The sequence below is a fragment of the Athene cunicularia genome (assembly GCF_003259725.1).
Source record: "Athene cunicularia isolate RWA chromosome 2 unlocalized genomic scaffold, athCun1 chr2_part1, whole genome shotgun sequence".
In the NCBI taxonomy this organism is placed as follows: Eukaryota; Metazoa; Chordata; class Aves; order Strigiformes; family Strigidae; genus Athene; species Athene cunicularia.
In genome coordinates, this window is record NW_020799095.1 from 38,301,380 (window position 1) to 38,323,778 (window position 22,399).

The window sequence follows — 22,399 nt, forward strand, 5'->3', positions numbered from 1 at the left end:
TTTATCTTAGAGAGAGCCTACTCTAAGCCTTTACATTAGCTTTCACATAACTACCCCTCAATCAAAGGAGAGTTATTAAATTTTTAATTGGGTAAATTCTTCTAGTTTTAGAACACATTCATTTGTTTTACTGTAATTCCATTTATTTTATTGGAAGATTGCTGTATCTGTATCTTCTTACAAGGCGAAGTTTCCAAAGATTTAACTGTAACATTCAAAACCAACCAGACATCCTCCTGAAGCAACTATGCATCTAGTTTTCAATTACACTTTTTGCTGTAGAGAGGGAACACGTGAAAGAGGAAAATACAGGTTCAGAAAGAGACATGCAAAAATCCTAGAAATAGATTTGGACCAAATCTTCTGATGCATTTGAAACATGCCCACATCTGGAAAGGTGGAATATAGCCCATAAACCATAAAAAGTTTTAAATACCCAAATGAGAAAATAATACTTGAAGGCCAAACCTCTCAGTAAATCTGGAAGTGAGAGATCTGAACGAAAGCCACAATCTAAATTTGTGGCTTATGCCTCTCTAGTATTACATACTTTTTCCATACTTCCTGGCACTACATATATATACACACAGATCTTTGAGAGGCTTGTTTCTCATAAGAGTACAAACCAAATTTTATCTAGAAATGGAACAAAGAGCAAGACCAATGCCCTGCGATAGCAGTAGAAGATCTTCTACTTCCTTCAATAAGCTCTTGACTGTATGGTGGCCCATTGTGAAAGCTTGCAGTGCCTAATCTGGAGTTTGAGAATAACCAGACCACATATTGTTAGGGAGTTGACAAAAATCCTGTATTACAGTTTGGTTTATATTTCTTCCACATTAATTTTTTAAGTATTTTTTTGAAGTAGTCTTTACATTTGTTGTATGCCTCAAGTTGTATCTGGTGGTTTTTTTAAACTCATTTTTAAACAACACGAATGGAAGGTCTTCTACCCCTGTTGCCACTGTTTAGCTCAAAAAAAGCACTACAACAACAGGAGAACTTAGAGACATAAACCAAAACTGTTATTCTTCAGACCTGGACCAATGTGTTCAGACTGACAGCATTACAGCATCTGGTAATGTTTCCTGTCCCAATTTCTGTATAGGCTAACTTCAATTAATTCTCACTATACATTAAGGCTCTTTTCATTAACCAGCATGCCAAGTTGCTCACAGGAACCAAGCAACGACTTTCACCTCCAAAATGTACTCTGAAAGCTATCTTTTGCTACTGATATGTCTTATGGTTCCCTATGATCAACTTTTTTTGGACTTTCCTATTAGCTTGAAAGAAAATTGAGAGCTGAGGAAGACAACAAGTGAAAAATCAGTGTGATGCACCTGGAACTGTCGTAAGTAGAAACACAGCTTAATTTTTATTTTTTTTTTTAAAGGGCCTATTTTCATATCTAGCCTATGCTGTTTAATTTGTTCTACTGCTTGAATCAGTAACTTTCCTTTTTTTCAAAAACACACACTTAATGTCTAGGCATTCATTTTCCTTATATTTTTTTCTTCAAAAAAATTGATCCCAAATTCAAACATTAAACTCTGTAAAACTTAAAAAGGAAATTAACCCTTTCTAAGGGAGATTGTTTCAATTTTGCTTCCTGATTTTCTCAGAAACTACTGAGCCAACTATTTCAAACAAACATACAAATAAGTATGACATCAAAACAGAAAAGAATGAAGTCACATATGATGAAAAGTCATTAAGTTACTTAAAAGCAAGACCAAGAAGCATTAAATTTGACAGTTCTGCAAACGCTACTTAGCAAACAGCATTTGGAATTTACAGTGTAACAGGTTTTGTAAATGGAACTGAGTAAAACTCAGCATGTATTGCCTAATAGATCTCACCATGATCTTTTAACATTTTAAACCCTCTGCACCTAATCCATAATTTAATTCAGAAATAATAGGAGCAAAGATTTATTTTTATTTAAAATTTAATTTTAATCAATTTAAAAGGTTTAATTTAAGGGTAGAAGGGATGTTTTCTAATTAATCCCATAGTGAGGTATAGATCAGCTCTTTGCAACGAAATGGAAAAGGTCAAGCTTGTTTGATCTCATGATGAAGTAAAATATCCTTTACTGTATTTTTTTTTTTAAATTAGGAGAAGCTTCTCAGTCCTCAACAACATCAGTTTTGAGCCATTCACAAAGTATGAGGTTTCTGACCCCCAACTTATGTGACCTTCATGCGTGTCTTCCCAGTAGACTGTGAACTGGTGACAGGAATCAAGATTTTCCCCTTTAAAATTCTTGCCTGTTGATCTATTTGTGCTAGCACTGACCCTATTCCTTCTGTCAAGTTTTCAGAGTCCCATCAAATAAATATCTTCTTTGAGGCAGAAAATCTACTGTAGCATCAGAGTTTATAAATGTCAGGTTTCCAATGCTCATCCTTAACACAGGCTTTTTAAACTGTTTAAAATCTGCTTTAAAAAGATCCATGAAAGAAATTGTTAAAAAAAAAAAAAAAAAGACACATGACCTAAAAAAGACTGTCCCACTTTTTTAAGAGCAATATCATTCATACTATTCTGAATTTTTTGTTAGTCTATGTTCGGTCTCAAGAGTCATCATTAAAACAATGTGCTCTGCCTGTAACTTACTCCAGGGAAAAACTGGTAGCATTCTCCAAACCAGTGTCTGCATGTCCAACAGGCTCAACTCTGCTGTTGTCCTCCTCTGTTCGATCTTCATCCTAGATATTAAAAGGAAAAAAATAATTTAAACCTAGGTTTAACAGGTTAACTCATTCTAATAATGCTATTTTACCGTTTTCAGATTATTTGGGTTATCATATGTACAGTGGAAATGTGTCCTACAATTACAAAAATCTCTTCTGCTGCTGTCTGAAACTGTTGTAAATTGTTTTCTATCACTTTATGCATATTTGTAATTATATTTATAGTTTAGTCAGTTTTCTGTCATAATTTTACTACAGTTATAAAAGCAACACTACAGAAGTTATCACAGTCAGCATTTTTTAAAAGGTAGACAAGTAAAAGCACACAATCATCTGACAGTCAGCAATGTTCAGAAAATTCCTTCCTAGTTCTCTCTGGGCGGGTTACTGAGGACTCAAACACACAAGGCAGCTCACTGAGGTTTATTTGCAAGGAGTTAAAAACAGTAAAAGAAAATGCAGCTTGCATAATTCCATAAAGTACCAAGACCTCTTTTAACATTTTATCACAAGTCTTTATTAATAGCATGCCAGAAAAGGCTGACATCAAAGTGTTACGTGAGGCTCTAACACTAACCGATTGATTTTATTTTTAATTTGACTTTCCAAAAAGTACATACATTATTCACAAAATGTATAATTTTAATGTCAAAGTTGTGAATGCTGTACTTTCAAATTTACATCAAGGTAATTCAAGGACTACCAGTAAGACGATCTAAAATCATACCTCTGTTACTCATTAGAAGCTTATGCTTTTAATTACCCACATGACCAAACAGAAAATATTATGCAGCATGAACCATAGGTTTCAAACACAAACTTAGATTCTAGAGCCAGAGCCACTAGGTCAGTAAAATAATAAGTGATAGGCTATGAGTTTAGCACACAGAGTCAAACAACATATTAAATTACTGAAGAGATATTAAAGGCAGGCAGAGGCAGTTGGTAATGTCCAATTGACATTTCCACTGAGAATCTGCAAAAGCAGGAGGCTGGATGCATCAAGCTTCCATAGGCTGTAGATATGCCTTGTGCATCCCTACATAACAGGACGCTGCATGAAGCCAAGCTACTTGAAGATTGATGAGCCTGTGTTTTGAGAGGCTTTAATATGCACTTCTTTGTCATCTATCTCTGTTAAGCACTAGGCAAGTAATACATTTCAAAGGTTAACCAGCATCTTGAACTTGCCTAGAACTGCATTATGAATGTAAACAAGAACTCAAAATAAAATATTTTCCATATAGTAGAAATTTCTTATAAAACCAATATGAAAGATAATCCATATAATTCATAAACATGATATAAACTAGTGTTTACTGTATTTTATTGATTTCAGCTGGAGTTCTATATGTACCACCGCGTGAAGTTTAAAAATAGCTAAATATTCAAATCTCCATGACAATTCTAAAGTTACATGCAAAAAGGTATATATAGGAAAATCAGAACATTTGGAGTTGTTTCACATTAAAAAGAAGTGTTCTATCTTGTTTCATACAGCATCTTGCAGATCACCGTTGCCATGGGTTTCTTGTTTTGAAGTTAGGGACACTGGTGATTCTAGAAAACTACCTAAGTCTTTATATTTCACTGAAGCTACTACCTGCAAGTCTGAAATCAGAGCTGCTGATGAAACACAACTTTGAATCTCAGCTATGACAAAAGGTCATATGACTTTATTAATGAAATGTTTTTGGCAATTTCCCATGGGTGGTCTTTTTAAGCAGACATACAAAAAGCGTATACACATGGAAGAAGAGACAGAAATAGCATGCCTCTGCTAACAACTAAATGTCCAACTTTATGCTGTGTCATTTTAGCAGACATCATATATAGACAATGCAAGCATCATTCACTTAATACCACTTGGGTCCTACACTTTACCATCTTTCAGCCCCACAAGTTTTTCCCTTGACTAGTTTAAAGTAAGTCTAAACAAAACTCCCCTTGCCCCACTCAGTATTTGCAGCAATCCTTCAGACTTGCTCTTGATAGATCCACTTTTAGTGCCCTCCTGGGATACAGCCTGCCATGCAAGATTTCAGCTAAATTCTTGTGGAAAACCTTATTTTCTACCACTTCCCAGCCCTGATAGTATCTTTGCTCTGTTCCTAGAGCCTCCTAATGTCAGCTCACACTTGAGCCTCTCCACTTGTTGCACATCCCACATTCTTTCCTTCTGTCCCACCTGGTAGTCAAGAGGTTTATTCTGCCAAGGGAAGGAGCATCACCCTGCCTAAACCCAAGAGCTGCCAGGATGAAGGCAACAGCCAATTTACCTACCTCCTGCCTATACCGTACCTTTCAATATTAGGATAAAACGCATCAGAAACTGCAAACCAAAAGCTATGTAAATCAGATGCTATCTGGTACCATCACACCTACTTTTTGTGCCTTTTCTATTAAGAATTATAAACAAAGCGAGTTTTGGAATCAGACTCACTGTCAGTTATCCAAGCAATTAAGAAATTAAGCAGCTCTCACATGCTACTGTCTGGCTTTTACCGGACAGCAGACAGATCTGTATCCAAAACATGTATGTTCCTGTAAATAGGTGCTTAGAGGAGGAATCACAACCCTAACAAAAGCACTACTGCCATAATCAACAGATGTATGATGTATCCTTTTAAAAATCTTTAATATTATAGTAATCAGGCTCTCTTTTCTTCTCAAAATAACACAGATTTTGATTTACATTGAAGTGAACGGATAGAAAAATTGGACACCTGCAGAGGGATTTGACTTAAAATTCTGATTTACTAAGAAAAGCAACTAGCTGTGAAAATCTCTGCATCAAGCAATTATTTCTTTATTTGGAAAGTAGTTTTCTTCTGAAAAGCAAATTCCACCTGGACATGCTATCGTGAGATAAAATGAGGAAAAGGACATTCAGAAGATCAAGAAAACTTCCGAGAACCAAGACAGATATTATTGCAGATACTTCTCAGAAATAACCTATTTGAGCAAACTCCTAAGCTTGTAAGGTGTCTTTTCTCTATAAAAATACCAATTCCTGCTATATGAAAAGATACAGCTTTTAATGTACAGCCACTAAAGACAGAATGGTATTTTTTTCCCAAAATTGAAATAGAATAATTTTAAGTTCATTTCATTTTTACAGCACAGAGAAAAATTTAAAGCACCTCTTCTACATATCCTGCTGTGTTCAGTGTAAATTTCTCCCCCAATTCCCTTTTTCTGAGATGACTCAGCCAGGGCTTCTCACCTGAGCCTCGCTGTGCCACCAGACATGGATGTAATTTCCCATAAACATTCATGCCAGCTGTTACGTATAGGCTACTAGTACAGAGATTAAACAATATACTGATAACTTTGAACAATGGCATCAAAGAGAAAGGAAACTTCTTGATATTTGTTTTACTTAGTAAAGAGAATTAGGGATTTCAGAGAGTTATTCTTATTTTTAAATGTATCTGTACAGAATTCCTGTGTCTTGTAAGAGTCAAATTTGTGCACAAGTACACAATAGCAGATTCTTGTAAAAATGCTGCTGTTCTCAAAAACTCCCAAACTACTTATTGTTCTAAATTCTGTAATAAAATGCATGACTGAAAAACTGAAAAATCTTACTGCTCAAAATAGATTATTGGTGCTAGCAGTTCTGCCTATGGAGATCTTATTTCACAGTTCACCTGCAGAGCATTAATGAAATACATATGAAAAGCTACAATTCATTTTGTATTTTTTAATAAAATTCCCCTAACACCTTTTAGGATTACAAAATCCTCAGAATTAAGAAATGTTAACAGTACACTTGCCAACAGAACCTTATTAAATATATGTGAACCCAAATATTCCTTTTAATTATATTTTCTCAGATTATTTCACAGTGAAGACTGCCTTGTGTCATTTCCAAAACTCAAAATCAGCCACACCTTCCCTAACTTACTGGACTTTCATTATTGAAATATCAGCTCCTGCCTCTGATTAATCCACAGTTACTACCAGTCACTACTTCATCCTGAAGAAACACTTTCCCACTCATCTCTGCTGTTCAATACACTTCCAACAAACTCCCCATAAACATAAGCAGAACTTCTTCACACTCCCTCATCTTTTGACAATCACCTGCAGAAAATTCAGTAACAGCCAAGGAGTCAGAATAAAGTTAGTGCAGTCACTTAAATTGCTACATGTTTCATTTGTGCAATCTTTATTTCTAGGTGCCTGGTCTGAGAAAGTGCTGATTACAATCTATTTCAGCCAGACACAATGGGAAATGGGTTATGTATAAATCTGTCTTCTCTGAACACTTAATCCCATCCCTCAAATTCAAGAGCAGCATCTCCATTCTACCAATAACTGAAAAAAATGGGAGTAAAAGTATTTGGTTTGGGTGTGGGTTTTTTTCAATTCTGGGAGTTATAATAATTTTTTCATTATTGTTCAGAAAGTGGGTATTTTAACATTAATGGTTGTATGAGAGTGTTTCTGCTTTCAAATGGCCTGAACACTCCACAGCAAGGTCTGCTACACTGTCCAATACAAGAGACAAAAACCTGAACTGATCACATTGCGTAAACAGCAACTACCTAGTAAATCCAAATTAACATTCAAGAAAGTGAAGCTGTAAGTAAGGTTTACTGTAATACATGTGTGCATGGAGCTGTGTTAAGGTCTCATCACCGACCTCCCTTTTCCCTGCACATTTTCCTTGTTCACTTCTGTAACACAGTGTCAAATTCATTCCTCTCGTGTCTCTTCCTGCACCTCCAACATCAACTACACCCAAACCTACACCTTCCAGCCCTGACACTGCTGTTGACTTACACTCAATTTTGAGAGCTTAATCCTCCACCTTGTCTGAGTGCCAGGAAGCAAATTATGGAAAGGTAAAATAGCCAGGGTACCGGTGCCTGGCCCCATCCCCACAGCAAGCACAAGCCGGCATCGGAGCTGGCTCAGTCCCATGGCGGAGCCCTCGTCTGGGAAAGCGCACTCCAAGATTTCATGTATAGAATGAAAAGAGAAAGTCTGGAAAATTTAGCTGTAAATTGTAGTAAATCTGTTTGCATTGTACACAAACGAAATTTTTTTTCTGTCCTGTGAAGCTGTTAACTGAACAAGAGATCCAGTCTCAGCAAAAAGACAGGCTGACATGAGTACACAAGAGCTATACTAAGGAACCGTCTTTTAAAACACAATTAAACTGCTTTCACATTTTTACTAATCTGCAGAGTAACTGCAACAAAATATTTTCGCACAGGGTGGATGTTCTCATTATACAACACCTTCAGTATTTTTACTAGCATTAGCAACAGAAAGGAGGGTCTTGAAATGGCAAGCAATTGCAACCACCGCAGTAAACAGGCAGAGCTACCTGTATGAGCAACATATGATAAATACATGAGACATACACCCCTCTGCAAACAAAAGCCTGTCACACAAAACACAGCACCTATGTGTTGGAAGAAGAATTCAAGCTTGTTTGTTTTGCAGCATTTTTTAAAAAAAATTTAGCACAGTGACTGAAAGTACTGTAAATACCAAACAGAAAGGAACAGTATATAATGTCCAACAGGTCCTTTAGATTTTACTGTAAAGAAGGACACATTATCAATAACAAGTTCCTGAAAGACTGCACACAAGTATTTTTTTCCCCAGCCAGGACACAACAAAAATAATGCTTATGTTATTAAAATATGCCCTTCCCTTCATCTTTGCCTTTTTATTCTCTTGCATTTCTCTATAATTATCATGGAAGAAGAGACACTGTTTGCTATTAGTCTCCTGGCAGCCGTGTTTTATAAATGTTTGTTTGGTCCTTGAAAGATAAAGTAGGTTCTCTCTCTGTATGATTTGACTTGATAGGAAACAGCTCCTAAGGGACCTATTTTCCTGTGTCTTAACTAGCACAAATATACCAGCATCAGGCTTTTGTGCTAATGTTCTCACTTCTTGATTAACCGGCCAAATCTCCAGAGAATGGCAATTTTCAATCAAATCTGAAGAGCAGTTACAAAGATCACATGGGGAAAAACCGAAGTTATTGAATAAATAAAAATAGGGTTTCTCCCTCTTGAACACATATATATGCACAAATAATTAGGTGAGATCTTTGTTTAATCCATGTCAGTCCTACACTAGGTGTACTGCTATTATCAGTAATTCAGGGAGAGAGAGAGAGAGAGAGAGAGAGAGAGAAACCTTACATTAAATCATCATCCACTTAAACCAAAAAAAAAACCCACCAAAAAACCAATTACATCTTTTAAATATATGAGTTAATATTCTCCTTACATCTTAGTCATCGCTATGATATTCACATCCTTGTGCAGGATGGTCATCCCACAGTTGGAAATAGCAATATTCATACAGTTTCTATATGCCTCACTACTCTAAAATGAAATTTGTCTTGCTCAGTGAAATCAGTGAATAGATACCATATAGACACAGAGGAGCGCATAATGGAAGGGATTTCCCAGTCTCTGATGAATATCAAATTCATCCCCTGCTATCACAGGCAATCATCTCTTATTTCCCATTTAATAAACTGATCAAGCTGAGCCTTAAAACTGGTTGGCTTCACAATGGCACTATTTCTGTTGTGAAGCGCCCTGACAAGAAATGTTTTTACAGATTTAGAGAGATGTATTTGATTTCCTATTGTCCAAAAGGAGAACACCAGATAGCCAATGAATATAATTTGATACAACCTTCCTTTGACAAACCTATATGACACTTCATTCAGTTTTGACTACCACTTTTTCATGCCTAATGACTCTTCTTAAAGCATATATTAAGAGCCTTGTAACACTAATAAAACCTGAGCAGGCCCTATAGTATCTTAATTATTTTGTAGCATCTATTAGTTTAGAGCTTTACTCTAGTCTTTAGGGGCTCAACAACCTGGGATATGTCACTGAAATCACACACATATATTCTGTAACAATTTGGCAGCACACACCTCTATCACACAGCTAGCCAGGCTAACGGCAGGAGCACAACACAAATACTGTTCAGCCATTTAATGGAGCTTCCACTCAAAAAGCTTTTTACTAGAGGATGCTGCAGTTAATTCTTTTTTACAGTAGGTACTGCAGACACCACTGAAAAGTACAAGAGCTTTTTAAGAGTTTTAGTAGGTTAGACAAAAGGTTTTCTTGCTAGTGAATTTAATTTGAGACATTTTGTTGGTTCTGCTTCTTTTACAGTAAAGAAAATCTCAGACATGACCTTACAGTGGTAGCTTGCCAACAAACAGCATGAAATGCATTAAAACTCAGAGGGTTTTTTTTGTTGTTGATCGAACATACTTGTTAATTAATGTAGCCGAATGGTCTATGCCTACCAGCAGAGACAGAATATTGAGAGAAAAAAAGGAAAAAAAAAAATTGCAAATACTTAAGCAATTCAACAACCCCATACAAGGGAAACAGCACAAAAAGGGATATAATAGAGAAAGAAAATGATAGCAATGTCCAAAGCAACGCTGATTCTGAAGCATTTCACAATGTGTATTGTTATCATATTTTATAGTCTGTATTTGTTGTTTGAGTGAAAACTGCATTTGTTTTCCCCATGCTGAGGGCATCCCACTCCAGACCGTTTCAGGGACTTCTCTGGGACTACTGACAGTGCAAGGTGGGAGGCAGAGGGAGGAGGTGTGCCGTAAACTGAGAGCTACCGTAACAAATCCATGCAACAAGGTTCTTCTACAGATGGCAAATATCAAATGGATAACAAAAACATGTAGCTGTTCCCACCAGATCATATTTAAGGGACATTTTAAAGAAGGCTCAAGTGTTATTGTAGAACAGCAATTATTTCAAAGTCAGCCATCTTGCAACAGCTCTAAATCCACAAATAATTAATATGCATCACCATAATACTCATAGAATATTAGAAAATATTATAAAGACAATCATTCAGTCCCCTAAATTTCTTCTCATTGGCAAATGGGTAAATTGTTGCAGAACTGAATTTGAGAACACCTTGATGATCTATTTCTTTTAAAATTATTTGGTCCTTTCTTAATTCTCACACTGACTGCTATACAATAGTGGCAAAAATCACTTAAAAATGCATTTCAATATTAATATGTGGTGATACTACTTCATGTTTACAACAACAAATAAAGATACGACACTTGGATAAATCACTTCAAAAGCAGTAGCATTAAAATGGATATTAATTGTCTCAGCAGCATCTTAGGATGCAGAGCCACAAAACGTCTCTTCTTGCTCAAAGATACCAGATGAGCTTCACCTCTTCTTTTTTCTATCACCTGGTAACACTTGCAGTCTGTAAACTACTTTTTAAACATTTTATTAGATGCAAAGTATCTGAAGGATTACAAAACTCAAGATGCTTCATCACATAATGAATGTGTGAGACAGTTCACTTTACAGAGCTACCTATCAGCAAAATCAACCACAGCTAATGGGAACAGCCAGAAAAGGTTTGGCATGATCAGACCGGGTATCCCGGCGCTAACAGTGCCGCCTGTTGGGGAGTCCACTGAAATGAGTTTTTAAAAAGCAGTGCTGTGATAGAAAGTCAACTACAAGATTAGATGCAACAAGAAATTATCACGTGCTAAATATTTGAAATATATAAAGCATTGATTGCCACACTTTCAGTATTAACCAAAGCATGTAAAGAGCTTTCTGAAGATCTGATCAATAATAAATTATAGATGTGTCCATTATATTACAAAGAGTAGTACTTATCTCACAGACCCATGCACAACTATATCAAATTACCTCAAATTGATTGTTGCTTTAAAAATTAAATGGGTTCACTTTGTGTAACTGCCTAGTTACAGTTTTTATTCTGCTTTCTGTTTTTTCTCAGGATCCAAAATATATCTGTTTCACAGGCAAAAGTCTATGTTCTTTGTTTGTTTTAAATAAGGCTTATCTGTAGACTATTTCCATGTTCAAATCTCTGAAATTTTATACTCTTGTCATATGATTCAGACTGACATACAGACCACCAGGATCTGTCAGTCTAAAACAAATATTAGGCTTCATCTTAAATACAAAGTCAGACTTTGATGTCAGAGTCATGGGAAATATTTTTAATGGAAATAGTTATCAGCTATATTTGAAACAAGGCTACAACTATACATCAATGTATAATCAAATTCCCCTGTAAAGGCCAGGCCTGGGTTTGTGCAAGTTCTTTTATCATTCACCTTGAATAATGCAGGAATTACCTCAGTTACAGAGACATCCCCACATGGTGAGCCAATACGAGTGTGGCGCTTGCCGTGTAACAAACACACTTCTGTTCAATGACTTGATATATCATTTATTGTCCCTTTCAGTGTGCTAACTGACCCATACATATGTGTCTATATACCACCACCACCACACCCCGGGTTAACCCATATAATATCTACATATATAGAGAAAATTACCCCTGCATTGGTAGAAGATGGTTTACTTGAATTATTTCACAACAGGAAGGATTTTTACAAAATTAAGTCTAGCTTTAAGAACCTGGGTTCTCCCTACTCCACAATTCCAATTTATACAGATCTGGGATTTCAGGACCAGCAAAGAACAAAAAACATTCATTTTATATGGAGACGTTGATGTTTATGGAAGAAAAAAGAACCCCACAATATACTTCAGACATGGAGTATTAATATGGCATCTAGGAAATCAAGAGAGATATATGCTTCTAAATATACATATGTATTTAGAAGGCCACAGCAGCAAAGACATAATTTTGTTCTTCAGGTAAGAACATGGCAGTGTTCGTTTTTTTCTGTTGAGTAGTCTGAAGTAGGTCAAGTTAAGCACATCCATTAGTTCTCCTATAAATAGATCCACACTGAGTTCACCTGCTTGTAACTAATGTAGAGCAACAGAATTTTAAATACTTTTTCCTCTAATCTGACAAATTAGCTTACTCTGTATATAGACATTAAAAAAAGAAAAAGTCCTGCATGATTTTTAAAGCTGAAGAAATGACAGTGGATACATGAAATTGGGACACACACTTTTTCCCCTGCAGAAAACCAAATGTACATGCCTCCACCTATAAGTTTAGAGATCTGAAAGACTTCTACAGAGGTATATTACAGATGAGTCAGATAGTTTCCCCTTGATATCAAGACAAAGGAAAGGAGAAAATTCTGCATAAATGACTTCACATTTTCCCTGTAACACTCCTGAATATATTATTCACCTCATCTTTTCTAAAACCATGATTTTCATCCTTCTGAGGATTTTTTTTTTTAGATACAAAAAGCATCTTATTTAGCAATTTTAATTTGTCATTAGGCAATTTTAAAACAGGTCTCATAGCTCTTTTATCCTTATATATTTCTTTTTTCTTTTTTAATCTGAAATAGTCCCTTGTTGCTTGATTTGCAGATCTGTATCGGCACATGAGGACTGCACTAGCTTCATCCCTCGAGTTCTGAATCGAAGAGTCAATTTAGAAGCAAGCTAAAAGTATAGTGCTCTGTTCTCCGTCACACAAAACATCATTTACTCACATGGGCACCTTAATAAGAAAATTCAGTTCTGGATATTTTTCTCGGCATGGCTCAGGAATGTTTAGAGATGACATCAGAAAGCTTATTGAAGATTTGGCTTTTAAAAATTTAATTAAAATATCTGTTTTCCAGTAAGGTAAAAGTCCCTATGTTGGTGTGAGTTTAAAGTTAGCATGTATTCTTTAACTTTGAATTTCATCTCACTCAGGAGACAAAACTCTCAGAGGTTTTGGTTTTGTTGCACTAAAAATCACCCCATTAATTTCACCCAAAGAACTAACGAAACATAATTATACTATTTTATCATCTTGCCTAAATAGAAGTACATGGGTTTCCTCTCATTTAGTCAGTGATTTATCTTTGGTTCTCATTTGTTTGGATTTGCTAACGTACAGCACTTTTTGGATTTAAATTCCTACTGCTGCAAAGAAAAAATACCTACATATCTGCTTTAAAGGTCTTCTGTGTTACACACCACATAGATGGACAAACACACTCAAGCTGAGGGGTCCCTAACTTGCATAGCTTAAAGTCAGTTCTTCCCATTTCTGCTCTTCCTCCCCTAAAAGAACAAAACCAGGCAAGGTCCTGGCCCCAAGTCCCAGGGGAGGAAGAACCACAAGGGAGCCCTGGCACCACAACTGCAATGTGAGGCACTCGGCCTCACTGCAGAGGCACGAGGCACCCAAGACTGCTCTTGCTTCTGTGCAAAGTTTGAGTAATAAGATTTTATGATTTTGCAGTTTTATCTTTTACTTCTCTTTCATCAAATTGCAATTGCATGCCACTTTTTGCTTTTCACCTCATCCTTCACTGAGAAACTCCACTAAAATTGCTTCAATTGAATTTCCCTGTTATGCCATAACATTTTCTTTTTTCGTCTTTTGCACAACATGGATTTTACCTTAGGCACCAAACAAATCCACCATTTTAATAACAGAAAATACTATAGCATTTTTCATTGTTCTTTGCTCAATTTGTTTTGCTGAAGTCAACATGAAAAACAATTTCAAACTTCTCAGTAAATGCTTCATTTACAAATGCTCCATTCCAAGTGCCTACAGGGTTACAATCTGGTCTATGACAATTTTATTAATTTTTTAATCAAAAGCATTAAATCAAATTTAAAATAAATAGTACTCAGTACTTCTGTAGTGCCCTCCAGCACAGTAGGCAAAAGCGCTTCGTGGACAATAATGATGTTAGCTTCACTGCACCCTCAGGAAGAAGATTAAAAGTTATTCTCCAAATTCTTTCTTTATTTGAGGAAACTGAGGCACAGAAAGATTTCTTTCCATATTTTTCATCTCCAGCTTTAGATGATTTCAGTTTTGGGTGATCTCTCTGAGATAGACAGAGGCTTACTTTCAGAAAAACGTAAAATACTCAGATGCACTCCTGAACTCAACCAAGAAGGACGGAAGATAAAATGACACTTTAAAAATAAAACTGCACTAAGCAAATTTCTGAAAACATAAAAAACATCTAGACCCAGACAGTAAGTCATTTCGCATCCAGGGCAGCAGACAGCACTACAGGTCCCAATACCTTGGGAGGCTGGTGGCTGGGGAAAGGCTGAGGAAAGCACCCGTCCCTCAGAGCACTTTGTCCCAAGCCCACATGAGTACGTGCACACTGCTCACTGACACGCAAAACTCTCACATGACACATGATGAAACATGATCAACAGTTAAACTGCATCACCACCACCACCTCACTAAGCTATCCGGGGACCAGCAAAGAATACCTCTTTGCCTAGAATGTACCAAGGAACAAAGTGTAGGACATCATTCAAGTGCTAGAACCACAGCTCCAAAAGCACTCTAAAAATTAACTGCAAGTTATACAAGCAGGAATGCACTTCAAGAAATAACTCATTTAGTGCCATTTGTTGCACCAGAAGAGGTAGAAGGCTTCTCAATATAATTAATTTTTTAAAACTTCTTTTCAGAGACCTAATTTCCATTTGTGATTCTTTTCCTTCCTTTTTTGCCAAAGCAGTCAGAGCAATAGGGACTGAATTCAGCACATGATGGAGGTGCAGTATTTCCAAACAATTATTGTATTTCCAAGCAACTGTATTTCCACTGTGTTGCCCATAGTAACACCTCAGCCTGGAGTTTCATTATCCTGCAAGGCCAGCACAAACCACAGATGTGATTGGTTGAAAGAGGCAGTCCCATCTTTTCCCCTCCCAGAAGGCTACGTTCATCACTGGATCCCTCTGTCCACCTTCTCCTTTCTGCTTATTCAAGTATTTGTATCATTACACAAATGATCTAAATTAAAATTAACGTTTAATAACAACTTTAATTGGTTACATTTCCCAGGCCGGTCCAGTTCAGTCTAATTAACAGTCTCATAAAAGCTTAGGGAGGCACAAGGGAGAAAGCAAAGCATGGCCAAGACTGCGTCTTTCAGCATTAGAGATGACTTAAAATGTCTCTAATACTGTGGCCTCACTGTTGTTTGAAAGGATACCTACTGTTCATCTGCAGTTTCACATACAGTTCAAGGCACCCATTTACACATGCAGTAACTTGCACTGCTCTATGTCCAATCTCATCCCTCTTCTATCGCCTGCTTCAAAATTCCACCGATTTTCATCTAATCTAAATAATTGCATCTTGTTGACTAAAGTTGCCATCTCAGCACTCCCCCTCTTTCAAAACGAGCATGCTTTCCAGGAATAAATCCCTCTTGCCCTTGTATACTGCTGACCTATTTTCTGTAATTTGTTTTTCTCCCTGCCAGTTTCTGATCTACAGCAGAACTTAATTTGTCACCACATAAGTAGTTACCTAAACAACTTCATACAAATTACTCAAATTCCACCATCTTCCTTAGAGAAGACTAAATTAAGACAGGCACAACAATGCTTTTAAGTGTTATTTCCTGTGTTCATTAACAGCTGAGATACACAAACAAAAGGAAAAAAACACACACATTTTGTGGTTGAATAAATCTTCATCCATCCCACCCCCAAAAAAAAGGTGAAAGCATAGAAGTCATATACACATTAGAGAGGCATGTGCCCAAGTTCTTCTCTTCATCAAGAAGTTATGGCACTTTATACATAGATGTCTACATAAACACTATTCTAAGGTTCACAATAGCATTTTTGGGATCAAAGATTTGATAAGGAACCAGAAAAACATGTATCAACATTTAAACACTTCAGTTTTGACATAAGGTTTTCTTAGTTGCCACTTAATCAGTTATAAACTAGCTAAAGCCAAGTTGAAGCTTTCAAAATGTACAGGAACTTGTTATGATTTTCCCATAATTCACATTAGAATCCTAAACTAGCCAGTCAATGAAGATAGTCCAGTGTAAGGCCTCCTTGAAGAAATGTTTATTTTGCCTCAACTCCCCATACTTATTCTCTGAAACTGGAAAAAAAATACTTTTAGGGAACCAGGGGAAAGCAAGCACTATTACCCTACCATTCTGAAGTTTTTTTTTCTTCAAACTATAAAACGAAAGCTTGAAGAAACCTGAAGAACAAGTAAATGTTGGGGTTTCGGTAAGAAACAACTTCAGAAATCAAACTGCACTGAGTGTTTCTTCTACTTCATCCCTGGGCAGGTTCTTTGGGCACACAGAAGATATACCAAATTTCTGACTAACTAGCTGGGCTATTCTAGCATCTTGTTATGGCCAGCTATGGCTATTTCAGAACACAGTACAAGAGCCACAACAATAGAGAACTTGAGTATTTTGCCAACATGTTTTTCACTTATCCTTGGCAAGTTAGGTCTGATGTCATTAGGACTGAAGTGTATTTTGTACTTCCTCAAATGCCAGAAAACTGGAGAAAGGACAATACTGGCATACCAATACTCCTGACTCAATGGGACAGAGGAAAAAATATCTGCTTTATCATCACAGAACACTAATTTTGAAGAGACTAGAGAATGAACCTTTGAAATAAGATAAAGGTCACTATATCTTATAATTAAGAACCGATTCAGTATAAAGGCAAGGCCAGTTTAAAAACAGAAAAATAGAAAATTCTGTGACAAAGGCTGTAGTTTCTCACTGAAATTAATAAAGCCCATGGTGTTCTCACAGAATATGATTTGGAGAAAATATGGGGAGAAACAAACAGATGAGTTTAAAACCTGTGAATTTCCATTAACTAAAATCAGATGGTTCCCTGATCTTTTTTTTTTCGTGGTCTATCCTCAGCTACTTTCAGGCTCATAATAGCTCCTTAATATTAATAATTATAACCTTTTTGCAGTTTGATTTCATTAAAATAAAACCTGAAGGAACACAACTTAGAAGAAATATCTTGCACACATGTATTCTAGACAGTGTAGGCAAGAGGAATCCTTAAAATTAATGAAACACATGTCTTTCTCTACATACAACCAGGTTGAAGGCAATAAAGAACAGAAAAAAAGGAGTGTATACACTCACAGAAACAAAAGAATATTAAAATGATCTTTAAAACAGCTAATACATTCCTAAGGGACTGACGGCAAGATAACATTACCTAAAAAATTAATAATCTAGAAGAGCAAGTTAAAAATAGTGATGAAATTTGCCAGTGAAATACAACAGGTTTAAAACAATCTTTTAAAACATGATCAATGAGCTTTGTGAGACTTTACAGATATATATATCACACTGGTGGACTGAGAAGCTTGGTGACTGAGGAAACTGAAACTTAAATAAATGTAAGATAATGCATTCTGAGAAATGCAATCTAGTCTAAACCTAAAAGGGAAGGATCTTGGAAAAAGTTGCACTACCTCTCAAAAAAATCCTGGCAAAAATCACCACAAGTTAAAGAATTAGTCAATGATAGTACCGAGGTAGATTTAATATATCTCAATATATACTTTAGAATATACTTAACATACTTCATCATCTTTTTTTTTTCCATCAAATTTATTTCTAAAAGTAATTTCAAATGGCAATTCCCAGACTTCTGCCCTCTTGGTGTAGTATGGATGAATATTAATGTAATATGTACTTATTTATATTGTAGATTAATAAAAACAAAAGAAATGAGCAACTGTATGACATCAAATATTAATGAAGAAAATTAGTCAAAAAGCATAAGTAGCAGTGAGAACAAGAGATTACTGGAAAGAATTCTTATTTACCAAATCCACAACAACTTTTGAGAAAACAGCCACAGACTATGACAATGATGTAACATATCTTCAGGTAACCCATGGCCTTGCTAGATAGAAATGTACTTTATTTTGCTGGTTTTAAATCAATTCCTGCTCTAGACAGCCTACATGTAGTACAGACTGTGCAATGCCTGAAGTAAAGCAGGACAACTGCATTTCCACTTCTATGTCTATTTGGACATGACTGGAAATTATTTCTCTTCATGGTAGAAAAACAATGTAGGTAGAAAGGATTTAGAAACATGGTAAACCACAAGAGAGGAAAAAGTGTGCAACCTGTATATGTGGAGGATAGCAGAGATATCTATGCCCATCTCCATTAGACTGGGCATAGAAGAGGAGCAGACTGAGAGATTACTTCTGCTGATTTGTGGCAAGGGTTAAGGAATACCTCTCGAGCTTTATGAGAAAGAAAACTACATCTTCCCACTCACCATACACTACTATAGACATCAGATGCATGCATAAGAACCAGCAATCTAGTGGTGCATATGCTGAATCAAACATATTTAAGCACTGGAAAGTTGGAAGCTCTGTCTCTGCAGTTCGGGTCATCTAAATAGTATTTGAGTACTAGTCACTTTCCTATCAAAATGAGATAGTCAAGAAGAAGAAGAGATGACGGTTTAGAAACCTGCTTTTTCCTGTAAGAAAATCCTGAAATGCCCAAATACTAAGCTGTTATGTTCTGATGAAGGTAAAGAAGAAGGATTAATTGCAAATGCTGGATAGAAAAGATCAGAACAGAACTTCCATGGGGTACAAATCCATGTAGCTGGGAGAAAGTAGGTGAAATGAGGCTAAATATCAGAAGACAATCCTTAATGGAGTGATACATCAGATTGTGAAAGTCTCCCAAGGGAAGAAGCAGAATCCCCACTGCTCAATACATGTAAAAGCAGCATGGACAAAGAACTACAAGATAGGCTACAGGGAATAGCTCAATACATAGCGAAAGGATGGTTCAGATGACCTAATAATGTAACAGGATTTAAAATTACTAGATAATTCTATTATCATTAACCACATTCACAGTAGTACAAGCTAAAACACTGTTGCTATGGTAATCAATCCTTCTGCATCGTTGCAGAAAATGACTGAGATACAAGGGATGGAAATGAATTGAACCAGCCTTTACTATTCTCAGTGAATTCAATGTAGCAGTCAGCTGGGAAACTATCCAACATGAAAGTTTACATCTAGCTTCCCACAAGCCTTTTAAAATATATAGTAAAGGACAACTGAGTGTCTGGCATTCAAATATGGGTTATCCTTAGACTTAGTCAGATTCAAGGTAGGAGCAAAGCTCCAGTTCAGAGGGGATGCTGCTGGAAACAGATGGGTTGCTCTCATCATTGCACTTTGAACCCCCTTCTCGTAACACTGCTTGAATTCTCTTAGCCCAAAGTAAACAGACACTATAGAAAGACCAACACATGCACGCTTCTGCTCACATGCTATTACAGCTCCATCTCATGAGAATATGAGAACAACTTGCTTTCCATGTGGAAGGCAAGAAAACAACATAGCAGAGAATTATTTTCACGGGCACTTTCTAAGTAGCCCATGGACAACAAACAGTAGTACTGAAAGCATCCTACTTTTTACTCTTAATTTATACTTCAACTGAAAATATATTCTTAATTTATACTCCCAACTTTAAAGATTCGAGTCATGGGAAAACAAATGGTCTCTTGATTACATGTTATCAACTCTAAATGAATTCCATTCCTGCATGGATGTTATTACAGTGTTGTAACGAAGCGCACATCTCACACTGGAAAATGCTGGTTTGCTCACTCAGCTTTCCTCTTTACTTACAGGAACAGAATATTTGTCAGTAAATCAGGAAGTTAAACCTGGAAGTAATAAAGTCCTTAGAACCTGGGACAATTTTGGAAAATTTTGAAATATTTTAGAAAGATTTTAAAAAATGGAGCTTAGATCATTCCCAGTGCCACTCAAATAGTGTCTGTTTGAATCTGTATTAGGAAAACCTCACTAAGTTTTTTTAACAACAACTGAGAATTTAAAATAAGACACTAACACTCCTCTTCCTCCAAAACAAGAAGTTTTCAGCAAAACACAACAGGAATCGAGTGGGAACGAAAGCTCAAATCACTTCATGAAAAACCACCATGCTCTCCCGGTTTTGTAACACAGTAAAAAAAGGTTACAGGGTGCATTTAAGAAAAACTATATGCATATGTAGACAGAAGAGAAGATTACTAATTCCACAGCAATGCTTCCTTTCAGAAAATGCTTTCTCAAGTGAACAGAGTACTTCTTTTGGCTGTCTACAGCATTGTTAAGAAAAATAATTCAAAGCAGCCCACACAAACAGGAAGGGTACTATAGATTATAGGAAACACGTATTCCAGAGGGAACATGTTCCTACCTGCTAGTGATGGTATTTTAATGTAACTCTTACTTATTGTTTTGTGCACCACTATGCAAAATATTAATTAGAAACCAGGGGGGAAAAAAAAATTAAAAGGATCACAAAGGAAGCAGGCCCATATTCTGGTTTGAAAATCAACTATGAGCAATCAAGTACACCAGAAGGTAAAAATAAACTTTAAAATCCGCAGTTGCAAAATATTTGAAAGAGGCTAAAAATAAATCATCTTGGTTTTTAAAAAGCCATTAAATTCGACCTTAAGGAACGTATTATATTTTAAGTGAGAAGCAAAATACATATGTCAAGGAAAAGATCAGAGCAGCAGTTGACTTTTCAGTATTCACAAACACATACAGAAGCAAAATATTTGATAGATGTGCTACACAGTTACCCTCATACATTAAAAACTTATTTACATAATGTAATTTTTTGTAAAAAACTTCTCATGATAAGCAGAGAAAATGACTCAAGAACTATCAGGACATTCCTGAAATGCTAGAACATGCCTGAATTCATGAGACATTCAGTTGATGAAGATAAATCCTTTTTATTGAAAACAGTCTGTAACACACTGTATGTATATTTTGTTTCTGTTTTAATAAATTTCATTAGTATTTTTCTTGGAATTTAAACAAAAATGTTCCTGTCTGTGTGAGTTTCAAATCGTTACTGCCAAAACTTCAGCCAATGTTTCATGAGAAAATTACTGAATTATGTCTGTTTATGATTATAACACAGATTTCTCAAGAAAATTGTTCCCTCTTGGGCATTAAAAACTAAATGAGTATGAAAGACTAGAATGTGTTTAATGTGACCAAGCTAGCTTTTCCCGCCAAAATGCTTCAGTTTAATCCAAACTAATTTTTTAAAACTTAAAGTCTAATAAAAGTTATTTCACTTCCAAAAATGGCAAGCATTTACTAGAAGAGATTTGATAAAAAGATATCATTAAAAAAAATCCAAATTGTGAAGGCCAAGAGTTTTACTATGCAACTGCTGTAAATAATGTCGGGGTTTTTTTGGTTTTTTTTTTTAATATAAGTTCATGGATGAGTCAAAAAGAGCATGTGTGAGAAAGAGAAAGAAATCCCAGTGCAACTGAGAAATTAAACTGAAAAATTAAATCAAGGAGCCAAAAGACAGACACACAGATGGTAAAAACTGGCAAAAATAAAAAGTAGAAATCATGCTCTTAAGTACCAACAGATGCAGTGACTTTAAAATATTACTCCTTGAGGATACACAAAGACAATAATCCCAGATTGTGATTTCTGGGCCAGTCTACTGCTGCACTAGAGCCACAAAATACACCGTATTGTACAGAGAAAAAATGGCGTGTCAGAGACAGTGATATCTGCACTGCCAGTCTACTAAAAAAGAAGGGAAGAAAATTAAACTATCCAACACTGTGAAATTAATGTCTTCAGGAAAAAAAAAAAAGTTAACTGTAAAGGAGATAAGAGAGGTGACTTGCAGAATTCATTTACAGATTTATAATACTACAGGACTGAGAATTTCTGAAACATTCCTTCTTGAAATTATATACAAGCTTCTCACTCTGAATGAAAGCAAGACTGTGCTTCCCAGATTCTGCACTGTTAAACTTTACCATGCTAATAGCTTTGCTGACCTTCAATTTTATTTAGGGTCTCCTTGATTTCAATCACCACAATTA

The 22,399-nt window shown here is 35.9% G+C and overlaps 1 protein-coding gene across 1 annotated transcript in view; it reads right to left on the reverse strand.

The window, feature by feature from the left end:
* PARD3 (par-3 family cell polarity regulator) overlaps nt 1-22,399 on the reverse strand; it is a 411,749-nt gene that overhangs the window by 221,433 nt on the left and 167,917 nt on the right. Inside the window, exon 6 of the mRNA XM_026843423.1 lies at nt 2,623-2,714. Within this exon, the coding sequence (XP_026699224.1) occupies nt 2,623-2,714 (92 nt within the window). The remainder of the gene's footprint in view (nt 1-2,622; nt 2,715-22,399) is intronic.